General features: G+C 41.5%; 1 protein-coding gene across 1 annotated transcript; it reads left to right on the plus strand.

Annotated features, from left to right (window-relative positions):
- Positions 1-347: 347 nt before the first annotated feature.
- Positions 348-8,817, plus strand: ism2b (isthmin 2b; the record flags this gene model as incomplete). Its single annotated transcript, XM_081379473.1, has 6 exons — positions 348-467; positions 3,733-3,915; positions 4,437-4,737; positions 7,617-7,754; positions 7,847-7,915; positions 8,300-8,817. 6 exons carry the CDS (start codon positions 348-350, stop codon positions 8,815-8,817), a joined length of 1,329 nt encoding a protein of 442 aa, XP_081235599.1.
- Positions 8,818-26,090: the final 17,273 nt, after the last annotated feature.

The following is a 26,090-nucleotide window of genomic DNA, read 5'->3' on the forward strand; positions in this document are numbered from 1 at the left end:
TTGTAATAGTTGAATAAGGATGCACTGGTGCGGACTGAAGAGAGGGAGACCTGCAGTCGCTACTTAAACTGAGAGACGATCAGTCTATTGGCAGACAACAGTGCAACAAGACGTTTCGAGTCACATTAATGTATTTTTGAAGGAATGAACAGGCGAGGGTTATCTGTATGAATATATAAAATGTGCATACCTGTGCAAGTTTTAATGAAGTTTGGATGAAGATGACGAACAGCGCATTGAAGAAGATCTTTGCCAGGAGGGAAACGCGCAGAGCTTCCTAAGCAACGACTGCACGTTTAAGACTTTATTTTAACGGTATTTAGTGGACAGATACGCAACTGTGCAAAATGCTAAGGGTGCGTAAAAGTTTCTGGGTGCTTTTAAGTGTGTTTCTGGCTGTCTGGATAGAAGGAGCGAGCAGCTTCCCTGTGAGACACCAGAGATCCAGACACGGCGGCTCCGGAGAGGTGAGTACAAGTGGAGCTAAAAGCACTCATCTCGTTTTAGGATTCTTCTTCAATGTCACAGGGGTTGATTTGAACAACAACAACAACAACAACAACAACAACAACAAAAATCGTGCCTTTATCATTTATCTTTGCCGTTTTAAAATGTATATGTACATTTTATTGTTTTACTGTGTGTAAGACTTCGATTTCAGTCTTACAAAATCTCCAGATTAAATCCATTAGAAAATATGTTAAAAATGATCTAAACAAAGAAACGTGCCCTTGGTTATCAGAGAGACAATAATTTTAGTAAAGAGCAGGCTTGAAATGAAAAATTAGACGTGATGTGTGACGAAAAAGAAAAATCTATCACTTGTTAATAGAATTTTTTTTTTTTTTTTTTTTTTTTGCATCATTTCCAAACAAGCTGTACTTTCATAATGTGTGAAAATGTTATTTTTGTGTGTTTGTATTTGATAAGCATATTTCAAAAAGGTCTCATTTGTTAACATTAGTTAACGTATATTAACTAACATGAAACAATTAACAATGCTTGTTAATGCTAGTTTGTAATGCCAGCTGGTCATGATAGTTCACAGTGCATTAAATAATGTTCACCAATACAACATTTGATTTTAATAATTGGTAAAAATTGTAACATTAACTACGATTAATAAATGCTGCAGATGTATTGTTAATTCTTAGTTCATGTTAACTAACTAATGTTAACGAATGAAACCTTATTGTAAAGTGTTACCAAATTAACCATAGCATGACAAATAAGTCTAGCCATTTTATTCCATCTACAAACTTCTCATTTACGAACATTTGTTGATTCAGAAGAAAAAAAAAAGAAAAGAAAAAAAATACAGAATTGTCCAATGATCCATGTAGTACATCCACAGTTGGACATTGTTAGCAGATAAATGATCTAATGGTTGTGAAAAGTGTTTTAAGAGAGTTACACAGAGACAAAACTGCCTTGAAGAAACTGTAATGCACCATGAAACATAAAGTCATTTTTAAACCCAAACAGTGCAAGTTATATTAATTTCAAGTTACCAAATGGTCAATACTGTTTTTTGTTTAATTGAATATTGCGATATTTATTATATGTTTATTAAAATTCATGTGCCCTCATAATAATCTTTAATCACAATAACTTCCCCTCCCTCTTGCAATTGCATCTCTTCTCTGATGACGGGACATGTCACTCATATAAGATGTACCAACAGCAAACGACGATCCAACTATCCAATCATTTCCCAATAAACAAAATCAAGTCCCGCCCTACATATTTTCCAGTTCGAGAAGATGTTTCACTCACATGAGGGAAGAAAAGACTACGGCAACTTCCGTTACATGCCGACTTCAAGCATTAATAATGTATAATAATGCACTGTGTTCATCTTCAGATAAATTAAAACAGTATTACAGTTAATACTGCTAATAGTAGTGATAGTGGCACTTAATAATATGAAATAATAATTTCATGCTGATATCTCTACATGCACCCAGTTTTCAGTACACATTTTTTTACTCTACCACAACATGGTAAAATGGTTGTCCATTTAAAATGATCACCATGCGCCCTTTTTAATAATCTGTTTAAATTATTGAGTGATCATTTACCATTGGTCATTGTGTAAATGTGGCAGAATATCTTGGTTGGAGGAATTGTCTTGACTCTTAACCACCCCACAGGTGAGAGTTGCATCTTGTCTCACTAATACAAATCTTAAGTGACTATATCTTGTGGTCTGGCAAAAAAAATTTAAGTTTCTTACTCATCAAGAGCAGTGCAACATGTTTTTTTTTTCTGCTTATAGACCAATATATTCAACACCACCCCTTTTTTTTATTATGTCACCATGCAAAGGAGGCCAGAATAGAGAGAGGTCCCATACAGTAGAGTAGTACAATAGTGAGACCTTACATAATACTGTTTAAAAAACAAGTTTCATTCTCACACAGGGTCATAGTTCAGCTCCTAAATTGTTTTTTTAGCCCCTCTTCTGTGTTAATGTGGAATTTCCTGCATTCTGGTCTCCTTGATCTTGTGTGTGTGCACACGGGGGCCATGTCTAACCTCTCCAAGAAAGGTCCTGCTACTCAGTTTTGTATTACTAAATGTCTCTTTTGTTTTTACATGTGGGGCAGGGGTCATCAAAGGGAAAGGGAATGGGGGGTCTTAGTTTATTGTTTTTCTTCACTGGTTTGGAAATGGCGTGGTCCTGTGACTTTGATATTGGAGGTCACATAAATCTATGCTGCACTGCCGACTGCTTTCCCAATGCCCCAACATAAAGTGTGTGAGCTGATCATGTCCATGTGTCTCACCATAGAGCTCAATAGAGGCTGTGTGTGTATTGCATGGTCTTTTGCTAGTGCATAAGGCTTTGTTTCAGGGTCTGGAATTCATGCCATATGTTTGTGATGGTGAGAAAGCCCACTGGCAGCACAGGCCACATTCCACCGTCGACTTTACAATGAATTAACAATACAGAGAAAGACAAGAGATGGCCCCAGGCAGACTAAGGATGCAAGGAGAGATTTGGTTTCCATTATGAACACTTAGGAAATTAAACGCTGAGTAACAGCGACTACTCTTTCACCTGGCCCCTCTTGTTGAGACTTCCAGGAAGAAAAGACCAGATAACATTGAGAATAAGTCTTACATAGAAGATCAAATATCACTGAGTATCCAAAAATTAGACTTTGGACACCTCTGATTCACTATTACATTCATGCTCAGAACCGATATGTTACCAGTTGGTTAAAACGCATCAGCACCATCACAGTGATAATTGGGTACAAGTTAACTCATTATAAGCTTTTTATTAGGGAAGGTGATCCTTTTTGCTTGAGAGTTATACCTCTAATGGAAAGTTGCAAGGTCTAATGCAAAGTCATTGTCAACTCACCATATGCAAGACTTCTGCAAGAGGAAATATCTTAATAGTGACTAAAATTTAACTCATTATAAGCTTTTTATTAGGGAAGGTGATCCTTTTTGCTTGAGAGTTATACCTCTAATGGAAAGTTGCAAGGTCTAATGCAAAGTCATTGTCAACTCACCATATGCAAGACTTCTGCAAGAGGAAATATCTTAATAGTGACTAAAATTTATTTTTCAAGTGAAGGTCACTTAAGATGTTCCGAAATGCTGAAATGCAGGTGCAGTTAGCACTTATTGTTGCATGTTATGTTTGTTTTTCATCAGACACATCCACAGACATCTTTGAGAGACATTAGCAACGACCATAATCTCCTGCACCAGCAGAACCAGGTCCAGAGTGATTTGGCAGACTCACATCCCCACCAACACAGGTGGCTCCAGCATCGCTCTACAGGTGTCCTGCCACAGCCTGAGCCTGAGGAAGAATCAAAACCCTTTGTTCTAGACCTCAAAAACTTTCCAGACCTGGCAAATGCTGACATTGGCTCCCAAAACCCCAACATTCAGGTGAGAGCATGCAAGAGAACACATCTCAAGTTAGTAGTCATCTCTGAAATGCTTTATGTTAGGGAGTCCCTCTTCCAAAACTTTTGGTGACTGAGCAGGGCAAGTCAAAAATGCAGGGCCGGATATAATAATCCATTACAGGGTTTCTCCTCTCTGAGGCTAATGTCTAATCCTGTCTAATCCAAAGTGGATTCATCAGCATCCATAGTGAGTCATCCCTCCTCATAGGATGTAATTAAGTGTAATAACTAATCTCATCTTGAGATGAGGAGGAAGCAATTCTGCTTGATTTGATATTGAGCCTGAGCTCAAATCAAGAGACTCGATCAGTGAGTCACTGCTGAAACTAACTGCCACTGACTGTTCTCCAGACTAGAAGCAAGGCATTCCTTATGCAAAATGATTTGTCTTTGTTGCCTTTATTAGCTGTGTGTTTAAGTTCTCTAAAACAACACCCAATTTTCAATCAAATTTTGATTCAGTGCTTTGAATCCCTGCATACTTTGCATCTTTGGTTGTAGGTGACCATTGAGGTGTTGGATGACCCCCCTATGGAAGTGGAGAGGGATCTGGTTAAAGAATGGAGCAATGACTGGCCCACATCTTCTCCCTCCTCTACTGTAGAATGGCTTGGTGGAAAGAAGCTTTTCTGGCCTTTATTTTGGGGCTACACGGATGCAGATTCAGGGGACGATGGTACTGGCCAAGCAGTGGAGGAAGAGGACGACTACGCACTGGAGTATGACAGCGGGGAACCCCTCCCTAGTGGTCTGGGCAAGACAGATGGTAATTGGGAAAGCCCATGGACTCAAAGCCATTATGGTGAGTGCTCTCTTGTATATTAGCTGTTTCTACACACAGTTCTCGAGCCTTTAGAAGTAAGACTGTTTGAACTAAGTGAAGTTCCTAAATGTAATTTCGGGAGGAGTGAACCCATCTAATCTTTCAATTAACTGCCGGAGCATAAAAGCAGCCGCTCAACTTGCTCTGGCATCAGCTGTTTTGGCATCCCTCCACCTCCCCAAACTCCACCAACATAATTTAGACATCTTGCAACTAGACTCATCTTCCAAGCATTGGTAGTCCCACTGGGGGGTATATCTAAGCTTGAGTTGAAGCTGCTTCCTTGAGTCCCTCTACTGTGGACAGCAAGCCAAATATGTTTATTAAAAGCTTAAAAAATTATATGGGCAAATGAACTTGTGAAAAGAGTATTTTCTGGAGTATAAAAGAGTATAAAACTGGAATGGAGAAAAAAAACAGCTGTTTTTAAGCAAGACCAGAATTTGCACAATCAGAACTTTAAGCAGATGAAGATGGTGGAACGGGAGAATTTAAGAAAGCTGGATTGCCAGCAGTCAGATAAAAGGTGATTTGAAGAGTAGTTGAAGGGAAAGAGAGATTTAGAGATTGGGGAGGGAGGGTAGAGCAAGCTGGTAAGGAGTGTTTCACAGCATTAATTCGGACTAAACTTTCAGCCAGTGACGGGGTATTTGTGAGTGTCGGACCTTTGAAGTAGACACTGGTCCCACTCTGTGGAGAAGGCCGCTGTTTGAAGACGAGCCCGATCCGCTCACTAATGGCAGCGTGAGTGCGTTCTCTTGGACAAATAAGTCCATGCTTTTGTTCAATTAGAGCGCAGATCGGGAACACAGAGTGAGAGGGGTCATCTGTTTACTTTTTATGTCCCGCGGGTTGGGCCCCAGACCCTCCACCCCCTCCACCCCCTCCACCCCCTCCACCCCCTCCACCCCCTCCACCCCCGTCCAGTCCAGAGCGGCTGGGTCTTTTAAGCCTGTTCAAGAATCCTAGGCTTTTCAAGGCCATGCATAACATCATGCCTCTGTTGCTTTTTTGTTTTTCTCTCTAGGACATGTCTGTTTCGTGGTGGGAATTGTGTACTTTGTGCTGTAGCTGTGCAGTCTTGTTTCATTGGAGACAAGGATGAAATGGGACAGGGATTTAATTTTAGGGGTCAAGGAAAGACATTATGATTGAGATTAAGGATGGCCTCAATCTAGACCAGATTCTCATAAAACATTCAGATCAGTGTGATGGGGCAGAAATGATATTCACGGATAAGAAAGAACATTTCTAGTATAATATAAGAGGAGAAAGCTATCTGTTAGAAGCTGCTTAGTTGCTACAACTGAGCTAGAAGAACATGGAAAAACATGGACAAAATATATTTGTCTTCTCAAGAACTGAATAGTGGACCCTTTAAAAGTTCTTTCTGCCAAAGGAATCACTTTGGGGTCCCAAACAGACTCAGATATACAGATATAATAGCCTGTTCAAAATGTTCTTGACTCCAGCAAGGGGTAACTGATAATGCTAACCATCCTAATCTTGACCCTCTGGATGTAGTGGCTGTTTCTGCTGATTAACCTCTGATATAAGACTAACCCCGTGGCTGTTGTGGGTTTTGCAGTTTGGCACTTCTACAAAGCCAGCTAGAATAGTCGCTGAGCCTACGCCTCCTTTTCATCATTCCCTAGTCTGTCTGTAATCAGGGTGCCATCACTGTGTGTGCAATATCATTGGCACCCCACCCAAATTCAAGTTAAATATTTAAACATTTTAGTCTCTAATCTATACTCTTTATTACAGAAGAAGGAAGAATACATCTGTTGTCCTTGTTTAATTCATTATCTGCAGTCTGCTTTTGGTAAAGAGTTTTGAGATCTCCCCCAAAGCTAAAAGCTAATCAACTTTTTGAGGCCTGTTTTCCTTTTTTTGGAGGCTATATTAGTCTTACTTACTCAGCTTACCGGTGTTTGTCCGTGGAAAAGTTGCCATCATGGTGTTCGAGTTTTGTTGTTGGTGTTTTCCAGGGTGCTCCTGTGCTAAGGTGTTCTTGGGGTGGTATCTTTAAGCTCAAAGGTGGTTCTTTGAGTGGTTGTTTTGTATTATTGTAGAACTGGACATTTCTGACATATAGACTTACTTGGACACAATCACGCCTGATATTAATTTACTCTAAATTGTAATGTAGACAAATTAATTTTCTGTAAAGCTGCTTTGAAATTATATGTATTGTAAAAAGCACTATACAGTGCTGAATTTAATTAGTGTGTTGCTATGCATTTGCTGGGATTATTTATAAGACATTGCTGGAGTGATTGCTAGGCCACTTCTAACTGCTAAGTTATCTATTTGACTATATTTACACATTGCATTAGCATCAGTTTTTTGTTGATCGGATCACTGAAGCCCCATATGGAGGTAGTCAGAAACTAAATAAGCAGGGTTGTCTTGACAACACAAGTGGTCACATGTTAATGCCAGGTGGAAATGGTAATTGTTATGAATCGATCACTGAACAGTACTAGGGGCGGCAGTGGCTCAGTGGTTCATGTAGATTGTCTACAAACCGAGAGGTTGGTGGTTCAATCCCCGGTTCCACCTGACCAAGTTTCGAGGTGTCCATGAGCAAGACACCTAACCCCAGCTGCTCCCGACGAGCTGGATGGCGCCTTGCATGGCTGACACCGCCGTCGGTGTGTGAATGGGTGAATGTGAGGCTATGTAAAGCGCTTTGGTGGCCATAGGTCTGTGAAAGCGCTATATAAATGCAGTCCATTTACCATTTACCATTTACTTAAGGTTAGGGGTTTTGTTCAGAACCTTTATAAGCAATAGGGATGCTTGTCTTAGTAACCACACATAAATGTGTAAACTCATTAGTCTTTTCCTCTTAGAAGAAGCAGAGGAAGAGTGGAGTGCATGGAGTCCCTGTGGTGTCACTTGTGGCCATGGCAATCAGACCCGCTCACGCTCATGTGGAGATTTCTGCACATCCACTGAGTCCCGGAGCTGTGACCTTGTCCCATGCCCAGGTTACTTCAGCACTCAAAAATGTGTCTGTTTTTATTTTTTAATTCAAACCCATTTTTATGTAATTTAATGTTAATGCTGATTTGTTTTTCAGATGATTGGAACAGTGTGGCTCATGTCTTTCCATTCGAGATGGAGAATGGTACAGAACCCTTTGGCACTGGTAAATGCTTTAAGTTTATACCTTCATCAGGCATATACAACATACTGTTCAAGCTCAATCACATTTAAAATTACTGCGAAGATCCCTTAATTACCAATCACACTCAATGACTGAATACATCATTAACTCCACATCATCATATTCAAAAGTTACATCATATAACATTGTACATTGTTATTATATTATAACGTTGTACATTATATAACATCAAAAATTTTACATTATATAACCGAGAATAAAAAAAAAACTATTGCATCACATTAAATAATACTTTATCATTCATGCCCATAGCTGAAAAGGGCATGAACTACTGTTAGACAAATGGCAATATGCTATAGATGATTTGACTAATGTGTAATCTTTTTGGGTTTGGCTGTTTTGCAGATGTTGACAGCTGTGAGAAGTGGTTAAATTGCAAGAGTGAGTTTCTTCAGCGTTACCTGCAGCAGGTATTGACTGAATTACCCAGCTGCCCGTGCACCTATCCTTCAGAAGCCTCCAACAATATAGTCAGTCTGCTGGATGCAGAGCACGACCGAACCTTCCAATGGAGGGATGCTAGCGGCCCACAAGAACGATTGGACATCTACAAGCCCTCTGCACAGTCCTGCCTGCGTTCCAGCCTATCTAAAGATGGCACCACTCTGGCTGCCCAGCATTGTTGCTATGATGATAACATGCATCTAATTACAAGGGGCAAGGGGGCAGGAACCCCCAACCTAATAAGCACAGAGTTCTCTCCAGAGCTGTATTTCAAGGTGGATGTAATGCCTTGGATACTGTGCAAAGGAGACTGGAGCAGGTTTCATGCAGTCCGCCCACCCAATAATGGCCTGCATTGCACGGAGAACCCCCAACAGGACATTTTCATGAATGAGTTGGAGGAGGCCAGAGAATATTAAATCACCAAATTACTATCCGTCCTCTGACTCACCGTCCTGCTGTGGTGCTTAACCCTATTAAAATAAATAAATTAATAAAAACCCCGGCCAGCCGCATAAGTGTGCAGTATAGAGCCAGTCTTGTGTTGTGGAACGCATTGCCGTAACTGTTTTCGCAAAGCCTCTAGCTTTTGTTATGTTTGGAATATTGTGGAAAATGAATGGAATGATTAATACAGCATTTTTTGTTGTACAACAGTTGTTGCTGCTGCTGCAATCACATACAGTGGGGTACAAACGTCTGACAATGGTAGTGAAAAATATTTGTTTTTGTGGTGTTTTTTTAATAATTTAATACAGCTTTATTACGAATTATATTATCAGAACAATACCATGAATTTCAGAATTTATTAGTATTTTGGTTTGTCCCTTTTGTTTGAATGACAGCAGAACTCAAGCTGACATGAGATCCACATTTGTGCAAAACCTGATGATCATGTGATCCGGCATGATTTGAGAATGTTCCAAAGAGCATCTTATGTGCTTCAGTCTGACCCTTTGTACAAAAGAGTTGCTCATGTGGTCAATGTCATTTTGTTATTTGGTTATCCTAGAAATAGTATAGAATCCAATTATTCATCCTAATTCATATGTAAAATTATTATTTGTTTTAACATGAACATAATCCTAATAGATTTTGAATCCCATATATTCAGTGTGGCCTCAGACCTTTGGACCCCACTGTTTTTACGTCGATATAAGTGCCATCCAATGTAAAATCTGGGTCCTGAAGCAAAATGAGTTAAGAACCTCTGCTTTAGACTTATGGGTGAATGGGCACAATTTCACTGCCAACTCAGGGGAAATCTTTCCATAACAATCAGTGTTCATTTAGTTCTTTAATTGTTTCAGAATTTCAGAAAAGGGAATGAGCCGGCAAATGTAAAGAGAATATTATAATGTGATACTTTTAATATGATGCTTATGTAACGTGTTGCTGTTGTTTTTGGAAACTATTGCAGGGGAACTACTTAATACTTCCTGAAATATTATTATTAAGAGTATGCAGACTGAATATGCACATGCTACGGCTGGCACTTTATTTAACATTTATTGAAATGTATATTTGCGTGATGTTATCCGTGTTTCTGGTGTTGCTATTGTGAAGAGATAGCTTCCTGGTCATTGTTACATTAATGGCAAGAACAGTAGCCTATTTCTGTGTTGGCATGTGTTGTACAGTATTTATTGTATTTTTATCGCACATTTGCTGACGCTTTGAACTGATCATTCATTCAGGTGGTACACTAGCCAGGATCCTCCAAGACAAACTGACCTAAAAAGGGAAATCATGTTCTCAAACACCTCTTTAAAGACAATTAATACAAGTCGATGTTCGCTGTTCATTATCATGTGTACTTGCAAGTTGCAAATTCTATAAAAAAAAATACAAAGATGAGTTTGAAAAAACTCTTGCTTGTTTCTTTGAATAAAATGCATGCGTCGATGTTCATTTAGGTTTGGATTATGAATGAATCTTCACATCTGGACTAACTTATGCTAAGCACTAACACTCTGTGGAGAACTTTTTGGCACTACCAAACAAATACCTGTCATCCATTTATCTGAAGAACCATCAACAATAGATCAGTTAGAGACTCAGGGCTTATGTTTTTGATTACTCTATTTTTCCATTTGCTTTTAACTAGACACAAATGGAAACTCATCTCCCCGGGGCTATCTGCTTTCCCCCCCTTAAAATCTGTTTTCAGTTAGAAGATCCATTAAATTGGAGTGGCAAACACAATGTAGAATTGTAATTTGAATTTGACAACATAAATACATATGCAGCAGATGTAAATAATCAACCGTGATATCACATCCAGTGTTTGGAGTAACACATTGCAAGTAAAGTAAGTTACGTAATCAGATTACTTAGTAAAGTAACTAATAAAGTAATGGCAAAAACAATTCTGAGTTACTTTTTCAAAAAAGTACCTCAAGTTACTTTGTTTTCCAGTTAATTGACTGACAGCTCTCCTGTCCTCCTGTTGAGAAATCGTGGATAATGGTTATTGTAGTTCTATCTAGACTAAATGAGCACACATTTACTCATCTCACACAAAAACAGATGAAGTATTCCTCAAAATGAATAAAAACATGAAATGCAAACTTAGAGTATAACACAACCCTGCAATAATTAAATATGTTAAATTACACAGATATACTTCATGTATTTAATCTCACTTTATTAACCAATTCTTTGCTGCTGATCCAATTTAAAAGTACCAATAAGCAGATATAACTTTAGATAAGCATCACATTTGTTTCATTTTTTATTTATTTTTATTGCTGAATTAAGAGTGTTGAACTTTCTTTTTCTGCATCCCATTCTTCGGCAATCCAGAAGGTTTGTTTTAGCTACTGTACAAGCGTGAATTTGCATTTCCTTTCGCATTTGCACTTACATTTGCCAAAAATATAACTTTTTTAAAAAAAAAATAAACAAGCAAGACCACCCCAGTTGAGAAAGAGTAATGCAAAAGTAACATAATGTATTACTTTCCATAAAAAGTAACTAAGCAACGCAAATAGTTAATTTTTAGGGAGTTACACAAGTGTGGGGGAAAGTTTCTTTTAAAAGTACAGCCCTTGCTCTCTGTTTGATAGATAGATAGATAGATAGATAGATAGATAGATAGATAGATAGATAGATAGATAGATAGATAGATAGATAGATAGATAGATAGATAGATAGATAGATAGATAGATAGATAGATAGATAGATAGATAGATAGATAGATAGATAGATAGATAGATAGATAGATAGAGGCTTTTTTGCACGTTGTCATGTCTGTCAGTATGTTCTTAGGCAGGGATTAGGGGGTCAAAGAGCAAGGTAACAAAAATCCATAGGATTAAGATTGCAGAGAAATCTCAAGGATCTTGTTCTTCAATACATATCTTAGAAATCCATTGACTTCCAGAAATCCAATCATTTGCAAATGGGTCACCATAAGATATTATACCAGAGGTCTGCTACTACATTACTTGGGCCTTAAGATGTTTAGAAAAGATCTGTAAAAGTTCCTGTTATTTCAGGATGAAAAGATAAAACAATGTACATAAATGTCAATTTTTGAAAGGCTACTCTTAAAATCCACAAGTATTTTACCCTTACCAGTATTACCAGTGTGAAAAATGCTGGCATAATGCAACACAATGACAAAGTAACAAATGGTTGATCCACATCAGAAGTGCGGGCTCAGGCACCCTGCCAGCACTGATGTCTGCAGTGCTGTTTGCTCTCTCAGGGCCACAGGGATCTAAAACACACTCTGTGTGTGTGTCTGTGGAGCCCCTTCAGACTCCTGTGCAGTCTGCCACCCACCGAGACCACAGATGGAAGTGATACAAGCCACACATGCTATAAACCCGATTATAGCATTCAACCGCCTTTTTTTCAGCTTTCTTTTCAATTAACTGGCTGTTTGAAGACTGAGAACTGTGGTGATTCGCACAGATAGAGGATGTGTTCAACTCATTGGAGGGCATCTGTGTAGGATAAATCTGTGGTGTATAGGATAAATTGAACCAAAAATTTAAAAACCAGTTCATTAGATCTTTCATTTCATACCAGTACAGTCATTTGATTCTGATATTTGCTGCTGCAGATATGTAAAATTTATTTAAATGACTAATGATTAGGTCAAAAATCTCATTACACAAATGTTTTCTTGAGCAGTGGTTTTGAAATCTGGTTTCAAACACCTAGCTCATAACTTAGCTAGGTTTTGATCCTATAAAGCCTACTGTCTTATTTGATACACAAATTATGGTCTCTAAATTATCAACATGATCAAAACATTTCTGAAAAAGCTGTTAGCTACGTAATCTACCAGAAGCCTTCTGACGTCGGATTGACAGTTTATCATTTTTAACAGGTACAAAGCCTTTTAGTACACCTTCAAGTTGTGGTACATTTCATAATATAGCTTTTGTTATATAGCCTATATTTCAAGATGAACACTTACTGGACTGGACTGGACTGGACTGGACTGAACCTATGTAGGTTTACTTGAGCCATACATATCCATGCATTATTTTTTAGTCAAGTCAAGTACCAAACATAACATATCACTTTGAGCTTTTTGAGGAAAGTTTATTTGTAGATTATCTGTTTCGTCCCCACAATAAAAACTACAGAGCTCTGATCATAAAACTGCATGATTTGAATATCATCTTACATAGCCTATTATCGGGATATATGGTGATATTTATTTGCATTTTATGTTAGTGTTCTGGCTCATTGATTTACATTGCCAGCCATCAGAATTTCATCTTTTTGGCCTTAAAAATATAAGCAACAATTGCATATTTTTGCTCAGTGTGGGTCTTTAAATAAAATTTTAGATGTTTTTACCCTCGCTTCAACCTTACATTGTGTTTGTGTGTGTGTGTGTGTGTGTGTGTGTGTGTGTGTGTGTGTGTGTGTGTGTGTGTGTGTGTGTGTGTGTGTGTGTGTGTGTGTGTGTGTGTGTGTGTGTGTGTGTGTGTGTGTGTGTGTAAGAAGCTGGACAGACATTGTTTTTCCTCTTGAATGTAGGAATGGAAGAAGGCTAGTACTGCCCTCTATGGTCCACAACCGTTCAGAACAAGTTCCAGAGACACGGAAATTAAGGCCGTAAGGCAGACGCACATTATAGCCTACACTGAGCTACTGTAGCCTAATGAACCATCATGATCTCAGAATGGGTCTCCTTTATGATGTTTTACCTGCTCGCTGCTGTTTTCAGTGCATGTATTGCATATTCTCTGTATGTAAGACATGTTCATCAGAAATATGATCATATACCTGGACCTCCAAGAGATCTGAAACTTTATGAATGTGTTATTTATATAAATGTGTTTGATAGAACTATATAACGGTATTGCAGTAAGTCAGTATTTGTCAGTATATGATCAAAGATGAGATAAATTAACATGAAAACTGATATTCTGACAGTTTTCTGCTGGGGCATATACCATCTTTCAGTATGCAATGAAATCGAAAAGTCTTGTGCACGACCTTTTTCTTCAATGGTAAGAACAAAACTCTTGTATAAACAGATTATTTGCAAATTTTTGCCAGAGTAATATCTTGTTGTTTTGACCTTGCATCTACAAAACGTGTCAATTGTTAAGTAATATCACGTAGGTAGTGACATTGCATATCTCTCTCTCTCTCTCTCTCTCTCTCTCTCTCTCTCTCTCTCTCTCTCTCTATGTGTGTGATTTGTTTAATATTTGTACTCTAAAAAGTCAAATGATTTAATGTAATTTAATATATTTTTTTCAGAAGAAAACTTCTGAACGTTATTGAAATAGAAATATAGAAATATAAATATTAAGCCATTTTCTAGCATGTAAGCTTCTGAGAAACTGCTGGAAAATAATAGCCTACAGTTTTATGCTTTCCACTTCATCAATATACATTTACTTAACTATAATAAAAACACAGTTGTTTCACTGAATAGCAGGCATTTCCTCACTTCAGCTAAATAAATAGATATATGGATATAGTGTTTATTAATCATCTAGGGGAAATTTGGTAAAGGGTTCTTCTCGCCAATGTGACCATGTTCTTGTTTTTAAGGGGAGAGAAATATGGCCCTGTCTACAGGATCATGTACAGTTTTCATTATGTCATGATCATGGTTTATTGTCCTGAGGCTACAAAGGTAAATATTTAATCTTTTATTTCTTTATTAAAAAAGAAAAGAAAAAATTGTATCAGAAGCCACAAAATCTAATAATAATAAAAAATCTCTGCCCTGTTATTGTAGACAATCCTGATGTCACCTAAGTATCTCGAAGATCCTTTTGTCTACAAACGCCTCTTTAACTTGTTTGGAAAAAGGTATGTTTATTTTTTAGCGCAATTTTCCAACGGACAAAATTACGATTGTTAACTCATGATTTCTGTTCTGTCTGTGCGCACCAATCTTGCACTTCTATCTCCTCCTCAACCAGACCCCCTAGAGACTTCGGGTTTTCGGCATTATGTTAAGGAAGGTCTAATCCTAATCTCGGGAACGCACACAACACAAAAAAAAAAAAAAAAAAAAAGATTGACTATCTCTAAGTGTTGTGATCCCATGACGTCAGAAAATTGCGCTAAAACACTCACTGAGTTTTTATTACTTGTTTCTGGATATGTCATAGCATTGCTAGGTTAAGTCTTGTGTCAATATCTCTACATTGATAGCAGTGTACTACACTAAGGCACATTACTACTATCATCTAGAAGTTTTTTGGTAGAGGCCCCATGAAATCAAAATCTGAGCTATGCTGCATTTAGTCCGATAGCTTTAAAATCATCTACAGTAGTGGCAAAAAGTGATGTCCAGAGGGGATGTTTGTTTTTAATGACAATACAAGTTTGATAAAACCATCTACATATAAGGGGATTTAAAGCTGCCGTCGGCAACATTTTTTTGATCATATTCAGTGAAATCAACACTATAATCCGAAAGAACAACATAAATAAGGTGGTTTTATTAAAAAACCGAGCTTCTAACTCCACCTGGAGCGTGTTATTTGTTTTTGCAAAAATCCACCGCTCCCGGATCATCGGGTCCAATCAGCGCAGGGGGGTGTGAGATATGACTGTCAATCACAGGTCGTGCACACGCCACAGATCCCCTCTCCCTCGCGTCTCGCGCTAGTAACAATATCACATGCACACGACACGCCTGAAGTTGGCCTGAAGATTGTACGAAGCGTGATGGCGGAGAGAAAATCTACTAACAAGCTTCCAATTCATCGGTTATTGCTATCTATGGGTATATTAGCCAGGGCAGCCTACCTCCGAGTCCATGGTGTTGATCGATGCTGAAGAGACGCGCGCGTTCACAGAAAATCAGGTACACACCCACTGACGAACACGAACTCTATGGGAGGGTGCTCGTTGGTAGTGGGGGAGGGGCATGAGAGTTGTAAACATTCAAAATTTTGGCTAAGTCGATCTAATCTGCCAGACTTGCCGACTGCAGCTTTAAATATGAGGGAAGAACAAAATGCTATATTCAGTTATTCATATATTGTTGTTTTTCTTGTTATTGCATGTGTTCATAATTTATTTGTATGACAGCTTGGACAAAATTATGGCTGCACAATTTGGCATGTTTCATTGCACAACTCCACAATACACTGTATGCTTTCCTAATGCTAAGTATACTTGCAGTCAGACTAATTCAGTATATTTCAAGTGTGTTAATGATTAATTAACTTGAATGTGCTATTTCGGAACAACTCATTTTGTATTATTATTACTCATTAGTATTAATAAATTGTAGTAAAGCATAACTTTTTAGTGTACTTTTGTGTGCTAAATTGGAACAACTTCAAGTATTCTTAGTATACTTTAAGTATATGCCTGTATAGGGACTAATTACATGCTTGATTAGTGATATTAAAGTGTGCTTTATATGTGTTACAATTACAAATTAATTACAAGTGTCTTCGAAACATACAAGCAATATACCATAAATGTATTATATTTGAGTAAAAAGTATATGCTTGTGGTGACCCACAAGTAAGACTGAAAGAGACATTAACCAAGGGACTGTACCTTTAAGGTAGAGATGTTATGATATACGAGTTCCAGGTTAACGTTGTGTGGCTGTTTTGACCTCACTCGCTGTACAGTGTATTAGATATATTGAAGTGGAGAGTAAAGCTGACTCGACGCATCTCCGTCTCTTGTCTCCTCACTTATTGCACTCCACATTGGTGACACCGACGCGAGTTGGATACGGCTGAATTATGTCACACAACGACGGTGGTGAAAATGCTGCTGCTGCGGCGTGGCTAATATATTGGCATTATCTACGCTGCCACCATCAAATTACCGGATCCACGGTATACGTGGAGCACAATCCACGGCCGTGGTTTCAACACATCAAGGCCCAGTTCCAGCTGAGAGGAATAACACAGGACATTACAAAGTATTTCCACGTGGTAGCGGCCTTAGATGCATCGATGACAGCCAGGGCTATGGCGCTGTTAGAGGCTCCTTCGGCTGACGGCAAGTACGACGCACTCAAAACATTCCTGTTGAACCTCTTTGAACTGTCGGAGCTGGAGAAGGCAGACCGCCTGCTGTCCCTGAACGGCCTTGGCAACAGCAAGCCGTCCGAGTTAATGGAAAGGATGCTGGCTGTGCTGGGTGCGGTGGATCCCTCGTTCCTCTTCGCCCACATTTTCCTGCGGCAGCTTCCAGCACCCGTGCTCACCGCACTGGCCAGCTCCCCCCTCCATTCCTCCAGAGACTACCGGGCGCTGGCTGTGGAGGCAGACAGGATTTTCCTCGCCAACTGGCAGCAGTTTGTCCATGCACTGCTGCCCCCCCCAGCGCACGTCTGCCCCGCTTCCACCCACGGAGGACAACCCGGACACCGCAGCTGCTGTGACAGCCCGCCGACAGCGTGAGGACTGGTGGTGTTATTACCATTCTAGGTTTAGGGCCAAAGCCAAGCAGTGTCGCCAGCCTTGCAGTTTTGGAGCCCAGGGAAAAGCCAGGGCCGGCGCTCATTAGCAGCTATGGGCGCTGGCCATGACTGCAAGCTGTTATTCATCACTGACACCTTGTCCGGCCGGCGGCTGCTGGTCGATTCTGGGGCTCAGCGCAGCATCCTGCCGGCGAAACCTGTTGACACCATGGCTGACGGGCATGGCCCCCCGATGGACGCCGCCAACGGCATGCCCATTCGTACCTATGGCGCGAGGTATGTGGAAGTGTGTTTCGGCGGGCGGCGTTTCGGCTGGGACTTCGTCATGGCTGCCGTGTCTACGTCGCTGCTGGGGGCGGATTTCCTCTGCGCTTACAGATTGTTGGTGGATGTTACAAACTGCCGCCTGATCGACGCTCTCTCTTTTGCTTCGTACCCCTGCACGCTGGGAGGGATGGGGGCGTTTTGTCTGTCGAACACGCTTGCCACCGGGGACCTGTATCAACGCCTGCTTGCTGAGTTCCCTGACATCACCATGCCCACATTTGCATAGGCGGTGGTTAAGCATGGCGTGGAGCACTACATCACCACGGTTGGCCCCCCAGTCTATACACGAGCCCAGGGAGGAGTTCGCCACCATGGAGCACCTCGGCATCGTGCGCCGCTCCAACAGCCCGTGGGCTCCCCCCCTGCACATGGTGACCAAGGCTGATGGCTGTTGCCGTCCCTGTGGTCGCCTGAACAACGCCACCACCCCCGACCGGTACCCAGTGCCGTACATACAGGACTTCTCCGCCCACCTAGCCGGCGCCACCATCTTTTCAAAGGTGTACTTGGTGCGCGGTTACCACCAGGTGCCTGTCCACCCGCAGGATGTCTCCAAGACAGCAGTCATCACACCCTTTGGTCTTTTCGAATTCCTACAGATGCCTTTCGGCCTCAAGGGTGCAGCGCAGACGTTTCAACACCTCATCGACTCTGTGCTGCGGGACATGCCGTTCCTGTTTGTTTACTTGGACGACATTCTCGTGGCCAGCGCGTCCGCAGACGACCACCTGACGCATCTCCGGCAGCTGTTCGGCCGGCTCAGTGAGCATGGTCTCATCATCAACCTGGCCAAGTGCGAGTTTGGCCAGTCGTCCATCACTTTCCTCGGCCACCACGTCACCCCGCAGGGGGCCGTCCCCCTCATGCTTGTGAGGCATGGTGTTGGATCTCAGAGACCCATTTTTTAGTGTAAGAATCTAACCAAATTGCATATGTCACTCTAAAGTAGTATGGTTAATGTAATATAATCTGTTTTTATTTTTTAAATGTGGGACCTCAGCTTTTTCCCAAGAATTGGAAGATTAAACAGCAAGTTAAAGATGCAGCTGAACTCCTGCATAAAACAGGAAAAAAATGGATACAAAACAGGAAGACAGCAGTAGAAAATGGAGAAGATGTACCCCAAGACATTCTCACACAAATCCTCAGAACGGCAGGTATGTGGGTCTCAAGTGTATTTTCCTTCTTCCATTTGTTGTACAGGTAACTTTTAAATGGGCTGCATATTATAAAAATTGTAATTAATTATTTAAAAAATGTGCTTAAATTAACCATTTAATCACACCATACCACGGTTAAACCTAACAAGTGTGAACATTTGATAAGTAATTTAACATTTGAAAAAAAAGTTCAAAGTTCAGAAGCACGAAGAAGCATTCGTTCAGTTCCTTCCTTGCCGCACTCAAGGGGAGGGGCCATTGGCCACCGAACCTCTCCCCGGTCCTTCAAAAGCCAGGGAGGTGAAAAAGCAGAGCGTGGCGAGCCGTGCTCCCCCTCATAAGGATTGGAGACAGGCTCGTTGTGCTCAGCAACCTCCCAAGCCAGACCTCAGGACTATTATCAATAGAGAGAGGAAGTCCTGATGGTCTGGCGCCCAGTCTGGTGGGGATAGCCCCCCGCGGGACGGGGCGTGTACAAAAACTACAAGAGCTACAAACTCTTCTGAGCTAAGAGGCCATAGAACATGTTCCTCTTTCAGAGAGAGGGTCGGGCTATTACAGCAGATACTTTCTGGTTCCAAAGAAGGATGAGGGGGTGCATCTAATCTTAGATCTTCGAGGCTAAAACCGTACAGTCAAAGCGCTCAAGTTCAAGATGTTAACTGTCAAGACACTCGTGTCGCAAATTCAACATCACGATTGGTTATGGTAGAAACCACATAGAAATATTGCCACAACTCAGGAAGTTCCTGAGGTTCGCTTTCGGGGGCGAAGCGTATCAAATTCGGGTTCTTCCATTCGGTCTAGCCTTGTCACCCCGCACATACACAAAATGCATAGATGCAGCACTGGCTCCATTACGACTCCAGGGCATTCGCATTTTTAATTACATCGACGATTGGTTAATACTAGCACAATCGCAAGTGATGGTACTTCAACACAGAGACATTGTGTTAGCTCATCTAGTTTCTCTAGTGTTGAGACTCAACGCCAAGAAAAGCGTTCTTTCTCCTGCCCAGAGGACAACTTATCTCAGGATCATTTGGGATTCAATCACGATGCGGGCACAACTGTCTCCCACTCGAATCGAGACCATTCGGCATACCATGAGCAAAGTCAGGCTAGGCCAAGATTGCACTGTTCGTCAGTACCAAAAAATGGTAGGTTTCATGGCTTCAGCATCCAGGGTGATTCCTCTGGGGCTGTAGCACATGAGATCGTTTTAGTTGTGGCTAAAAGCCAGGGGATTTCATCTAAGGGCCAATCCTCAAAGGCAATTAAAAGTGACGCACCGCGGGCTTCGTACACTATCTCTGTGGCTCAGACCGCGGTTCCTCGCCTTGGGTCCCACTCTAGGGACGCCTTGTCGTCGCAAACTGTTTACGACAGACGCCTCCCTGATGGGATGGGGAGCGGTCTTAATTGGTCGTCCAGCTCAAGGGGAATGGGAGGGTCATCAGCTTGATTGGCACATCAACTGCCTCGAGCTGATGGCTGTATTTCTGTCCCTGAAATACTTTCTCCCTCAGTTGAGGGGCTGTCATGTCCTAGTGCGGGTGGACAACACACTGGCAGTCTCTTACATAAATCATCAGGGAGGTCTGCGCTCACGCAATCTGAACAGAATAGCGAGGCAGATTTTGTCTGGCCCTTTGTCTGGCCCAAGATGTGCCTGAATGCGTTTCCTCCTGTTTCTCTGCTCCCAGGAGTTCTAGCCAGAGTTCGCCAACAAGGGTCTTGCCTCTTACTGATAGCGCCATGTAGGCCGAACAGATTATGGTTCTCGGAGATAATATTTCGTCTCGACGGCTCGATTCCGGAGTGGAGGGACCTTCTGTCTCAGGTGGAGGGCACGATATTCCATCCCAGGCCCGACCTGTGGAACCGTCAAGTTTGGCCCCTGATGGGTACCAATTGAGAGACATTGGGCTTTCGCCTGAAGTTATTGAGACCATTCTAAGTGCTAGGGCTTCCTCCACTAGAAAGAGTTATGCCAGCAAATGGGGTGTATTTGAAAGGTGGTGCGCCTAGCATAGTGAACTCTTTACATGATGCGGTTCCAGCTCAATTAGTGCCTGCGCAGCCAGGCAAATGGGTGACAGTGAGGGATCGCTCTAGTCGCAGATCAAAAAACCACTCTTCCGTTCCGATTACCATAACAAATCGATTTGCCCCGCTCAGTGAAACACCCACTGAGAGTTTTGTTGATTGTGCCCTAGTTATTGGCCATTCTATTACACGGAACGTTAAAATAGAGACACCAGCCACCATAGTCACATGTTTGCCGGGAGCCAGAGCACCTGACATCAAAGCAAATTTAAAAGTGCTGGCTAATGCTAATCGTAAATTCTCTAAGATCATTATTCACATCGGCACAAATGATGTTCGACTCCGCCAGTCGGAGATCACCAAAATTAATATTAAAGAGGTGTGTGAACTCGCAATCACGATGTCAAGCACTGTAATTTGCTCTTGCCCCCTTCCTGTTCGCAGGAGTGATGAGATAGTTAGTAGATTGTGTTCTCTTAACGGTTGGCTGTCTAAGTGGTGTCCGCTTAATAATATAGAATTTATAGACAATTGGAAAAGTTTTTGGGGCAAACCTGACCTGTTGAAAAGAGATGGTATTCATCCCTCCTGGGATGGTGCTGCTCTTCTCTCTAGTAATATGGCACATAGTCTTAGAGCTCAAACATGACAATCTGGGGCTCAGGTCAGGAACCAGACAAACTGGCTTAACCAACTCTCTGCTAGCGGCCTCACGTCACCCAGGTCAGATAAATCCCATCACATAGAGCCTCTTTCACCTAGCTATCATCATATAAGAGACTGTGTCTGTTCCCCGAATTTGGAAATCCAAAAAAACGTTTTAACCCATCTAAGGTTAAAAATTTAATTGATGTTTAACAAATAAAAAACAGCTATAATACAGATGAGCAAATGCTAAAGCTCGGGTTGCTGAATATTCGATCGCTTACTTCAAAAGCACTCATTGTTAATGATATGATTTCAGATAATAACCTAGATGTGCTGTGTTTGACAGAAACCTGGCTAAAACCAAACGATTACATTACTTTAAATGAGTCCACCCCGCAAGATTACTGTTATAAACATGAGCCTCCTCTGAAACGCAAAGGGGGAGGAGTTGCTGTAATCTATAGTAATATTTTCAAAACCACTAAGAAATCAAGTTTTAAATATAATTCTTATACTTAATGTAATAATTGTTAGTACTTAATGTAAAAATATATAGTATAAATGATAAATCACGTTTGAGATTTGTGCTGGCTACTGTATACAGGCCACCAGGGCACCATAAAGATTTTATCAAAGAATTTGCGGACTTTCTATCAGAATTAATATTGACTGCAGATAAAGTACTAATTGTTGGTGATTTTATTATACACATCAATAATGAAAAAGATGCATTGGGTTTGGCATTTAAAGACATTTTAACTCTATTGGAGTTAGACAACACGTGTCAGGATCTACTCATTGTCGTAATCATACTCTAGATCTAATATTATCACATGGAATAGATGTTGATGCCGTTGAAATTCTGCAGCAGAGCAATGACATCTCAGATCATTATCTAGTTTTGTGTAAACTTCATTTAGCCAAGGCTGCAAAGCCGACTCCGTGTTTCAAATATGTTAGACCTATCACTTCTGCCACTAAAGATTGCTTTATCAATAATCTTCCTGATCAATTTCACCATCTCAGCATCCCAGATAGCTTAGAAGAACTAGATATTGCGACAGAAACCTTTAACTCTTTTCCAGCACTTTAGACACAGTTGCTCCGTTGCGCTTAAAGAAGATAGTCCAACGCCATGGTACAACGAGCACACTCGGGCCCTTAAGAGAGCAGCCAGAAAAATGGAGTGCAACTGGAAGAAAACAAAACTAGAGGTATTTCGCATTTCATGGAAGGAGAGCTCAATTGCTTACAGAGAGGCCTTAAAAGCTGCTAGATCTGCTTATTTTTCAAACCTATTAGAAAAAAAAAAACATAATCCTAGGTATTTATTTGAAACGGTGGCTAAACTAACGAAAAAGAAAGCTTCAAGCACCGAAGTTTCCAAGCAACACAGCAGTAATGACTTTATGAACTTCTTTACTTATAAGATTGATAATATCAGGGAGAAAATTATAACTATGCAACCGTCTACTACAGTATCGTATCAGGCAGTGCATTGTAGTCTCCCTGAGGAATAATTTGATTCATTCGTTGCTATAGGAGAGGAAGAATTTACTAAACTCGTTAAATCATCTAAATCTACAACATATGTTAGACCCTATACCGACTAAGCTACTGAAAGAAATACTTCCAGAAGTCATAGATGCTCTTCTTACTATCATTAATTCGTCTTTGTCTCTAGGATACGTACCAAAAACCTTTAAGCTGGCTATGATTAAACCGCTTGTTAAAAAAACGCAACTTGATCCTACAGACAAAGACGAATTAATGATAGTAAGAAGAGGATCTATGACTTCTGAAAGAAATACTTCCAGAAGTCATAGATCCTCTTCTTACTATCATTAATTCGTCTTTGTCTCTAGGATACGTACCAAAAACCTTTAAGCTGGCTATGATTAAACCGCTTGTTAAAAAAACGCAACTTGATCCTACAGAATTAGTCAATTACAGGCCGATCTCGAATCTACCTTATCTGTCAAAGATATTAGAAAAAGCAGTGTCTTCACAACTGTGTTCCTTTCTTGAAAGAAATTATATCTGCGAGGATTTCCAGTCCGGATTTAGACCGTACCATAGTACTGAGACAGCTCTTGTTAGAGTCACAAATGATTTGCTCTTATAATCCGATCGTGGTTGTATCTCTCTATTAGTGTTACTCGATCTTAGTGCTGCATTTGACACTATCGACCACAACATTCTTTTAAATAGACTCGAAAATTATGTTGGCATTAGTGGAATTGCACTAGCATGGTTTAAATCATACTTATCTGACCGTTATCAGTTTGTAGCAGTAAATGAAGAGATGTCTCGTCGATCATAAGTTCAGTATGGCGTACCACAAGGCTCAGTACTAGGACCGCTGCTGTTTTGATAAATTAAAGTCCAGTTCTGGACTTCCTGCAGGAAAAATTATCAACAGGCACATGCCCCACCACTCTCAGGGTTTACCTACACAACCGTACGGGGTCCAGACACCTTCAAGCACGGTGGCGTGGGTATTCTCATTCCCAATGCACTAAGCAGCGCAGCATCGACTGTAGCTTTTGAAAGGGAACGATCCAGGTTACTTGACTGTAACCCTGTTCCCTGAAAACGTTATCCTGACGATGTTCTGACGGGTGCGCGCCAATGACGTCATCGACCAAAGCTATATTTCCTCCGGGTCAATTCTATTGACGTGTTACACACAATATTCACAGCTGGTCACGATTAAAGACGTTCCCAATGCGCTAAGCAGCGCAGCATCTCATTCTGGTTTTTCAGGGAACAGGGTTACAGTCAAGTAACCCGCATCGTTCCTGGAGATCTGTCTACCTGCAAAGTTCACCTCTAACCCTGATCCAACACAACGGAACCGGCTAATTGAGATCTTCAGGAGCACTTGTTAATTACAGACAGGTGTGCTGGATCACGGTTGGATAATGAACTCTGCTGGTAGGTAGATCTCCAAGAACAGGATTGGACACCCCTGGTCTTCAGACATGGTAATTTATGCTACAAACACAAATGGTTCTGTATCCATTTATCTGAATGGTCTTTGTATTGTTGACTCAATGTATTAGGTCTTGAAGGAAACACTGCGACTGTACCCCACTGCTCCAGGAACCAATCGCTGGTTGCATGAGAACATGGTTATAAATGGGCTGAAAGTCCCAGGCGGCTGCTCTATTGCTGTGAGTATTGCCAGATTCCCAGTAATGCTGGTCTGTTCACTCTGTGGCCAGTGTGATACCTGGCTGGGGAAGCTATTTCTAGCTACACAAGTACAGCTCCTGTCTACTTGAATGAAGATTGAAAGAAATCTTCAACATTGTTTGGAAATATTATATTTTAGTTAAAGTCCCCCTGTAGTCAATAATTGTATCCCTTAAAACTCATCTTTGATCACCAAAATTAAGAATGTCAATGTTTTTTCCTTGAAAAAAATGTCTTCATGCCTTATAATAGCTTGAATGTAACTCTACACCCTTGACTCATTTAGTATACACGGTTCTATCATCATCATCTTCTTCTGCTTATCCGGGGCCGGGTCGTGGGGGCAGCAGTCTAAGCAGAGATGCCCAGACTTCCCTCTCCCCAGACACTTCCTCCAGCTCTTATGGGGGGACACCAAGGCGTTCCCAGGCCAGCCGGGAGACATAATCCCCCCAGCGTGTCCTAGGTCTTCCCCAGGGTTTCCTGCCGGTGGGACAAGCCCGGAACACCTTCCCAGGAAGGCCTCCAGGAGGCATCCTGAACAGATTCCCGAGCCACCTCAGCTGGCCCCTCTCAAAGTGGAGAAGCATCGGCTCTACTCTGAGCTCCTCCCGAGTGACCGAGCTCCTCACCCTATCTCTAAGGGATTGCCCAGCCACCCTGCGGAGAAAGCTCATTTCGGCCGCCTGTATCCGGGATCTTGTCCTTTTGGTCATGACCCACAGGTCATGACAATAGGTGAGAGTAGGAACGTAGATTGACCAGTAAATCGAGAGCTTCGCCTTGCAGCTCAGCTCTTTCTTCACCACGACAGACCGGTACATCGACTGCATTACTGCAGAAGCTGCACCGATCCGTCTGTCAATCTCCCAGTCCATTCTTCCCTCACTCGTGAACAAGACCCCGAGATACTTGAACTCCTCCACTTGAGGCAGGAACTCTCCACCAACCTGAACAGAACCGGTGACAAAGGGCGGCCCTGCCGGAGTCCAACATGCACCAGGAATAAGTCTGGCTTGCTGCCGGCAATGTGAACCAAAGCTCCTGCTCCGGACGTACAGGTAAATAGCCCTTAGCAAAGGGCCCCGGACTCCATACTCCCAGAGCACCCTCCACAGCACGCCGCAAGGGACACAGTCGAATGCCTTCTCCAAATCCATAAAGCACATGTGGATTGGTTGGGCAAACTCCCATGAACCCTCCCTTGGTCCAGTGTTCCACGACCGTGACGAAAACCGCACTGCTCCTCCTGAATCTGAGGTTCTACTATCGGCCGTATTCTCCTCTCCAGTACCCTGGCATAGACTTTCCCAGGGAGGCTGAGAAATGTGATCCCCCTGTAGTTGGAACACACGCTCTGGTCCCCCTTCTTAAAAAGAGGGACCACAACCCCAGTCTGCCAGCCCAAAGGTACTGTCCC

Source organism: Scardinius erythrophthalmus (assembly GCF_964197995.2).
Source record: "Scardinius erythrophthalmus genome assembly, chromosome: 11".
Taxonomy (NCBI): Eukaryota; Metazoa; Chordata; class Actinopteri; order Cypriniformes; family Leuciscidae; genus Scardinius; species Scardinius erythrophthalmus.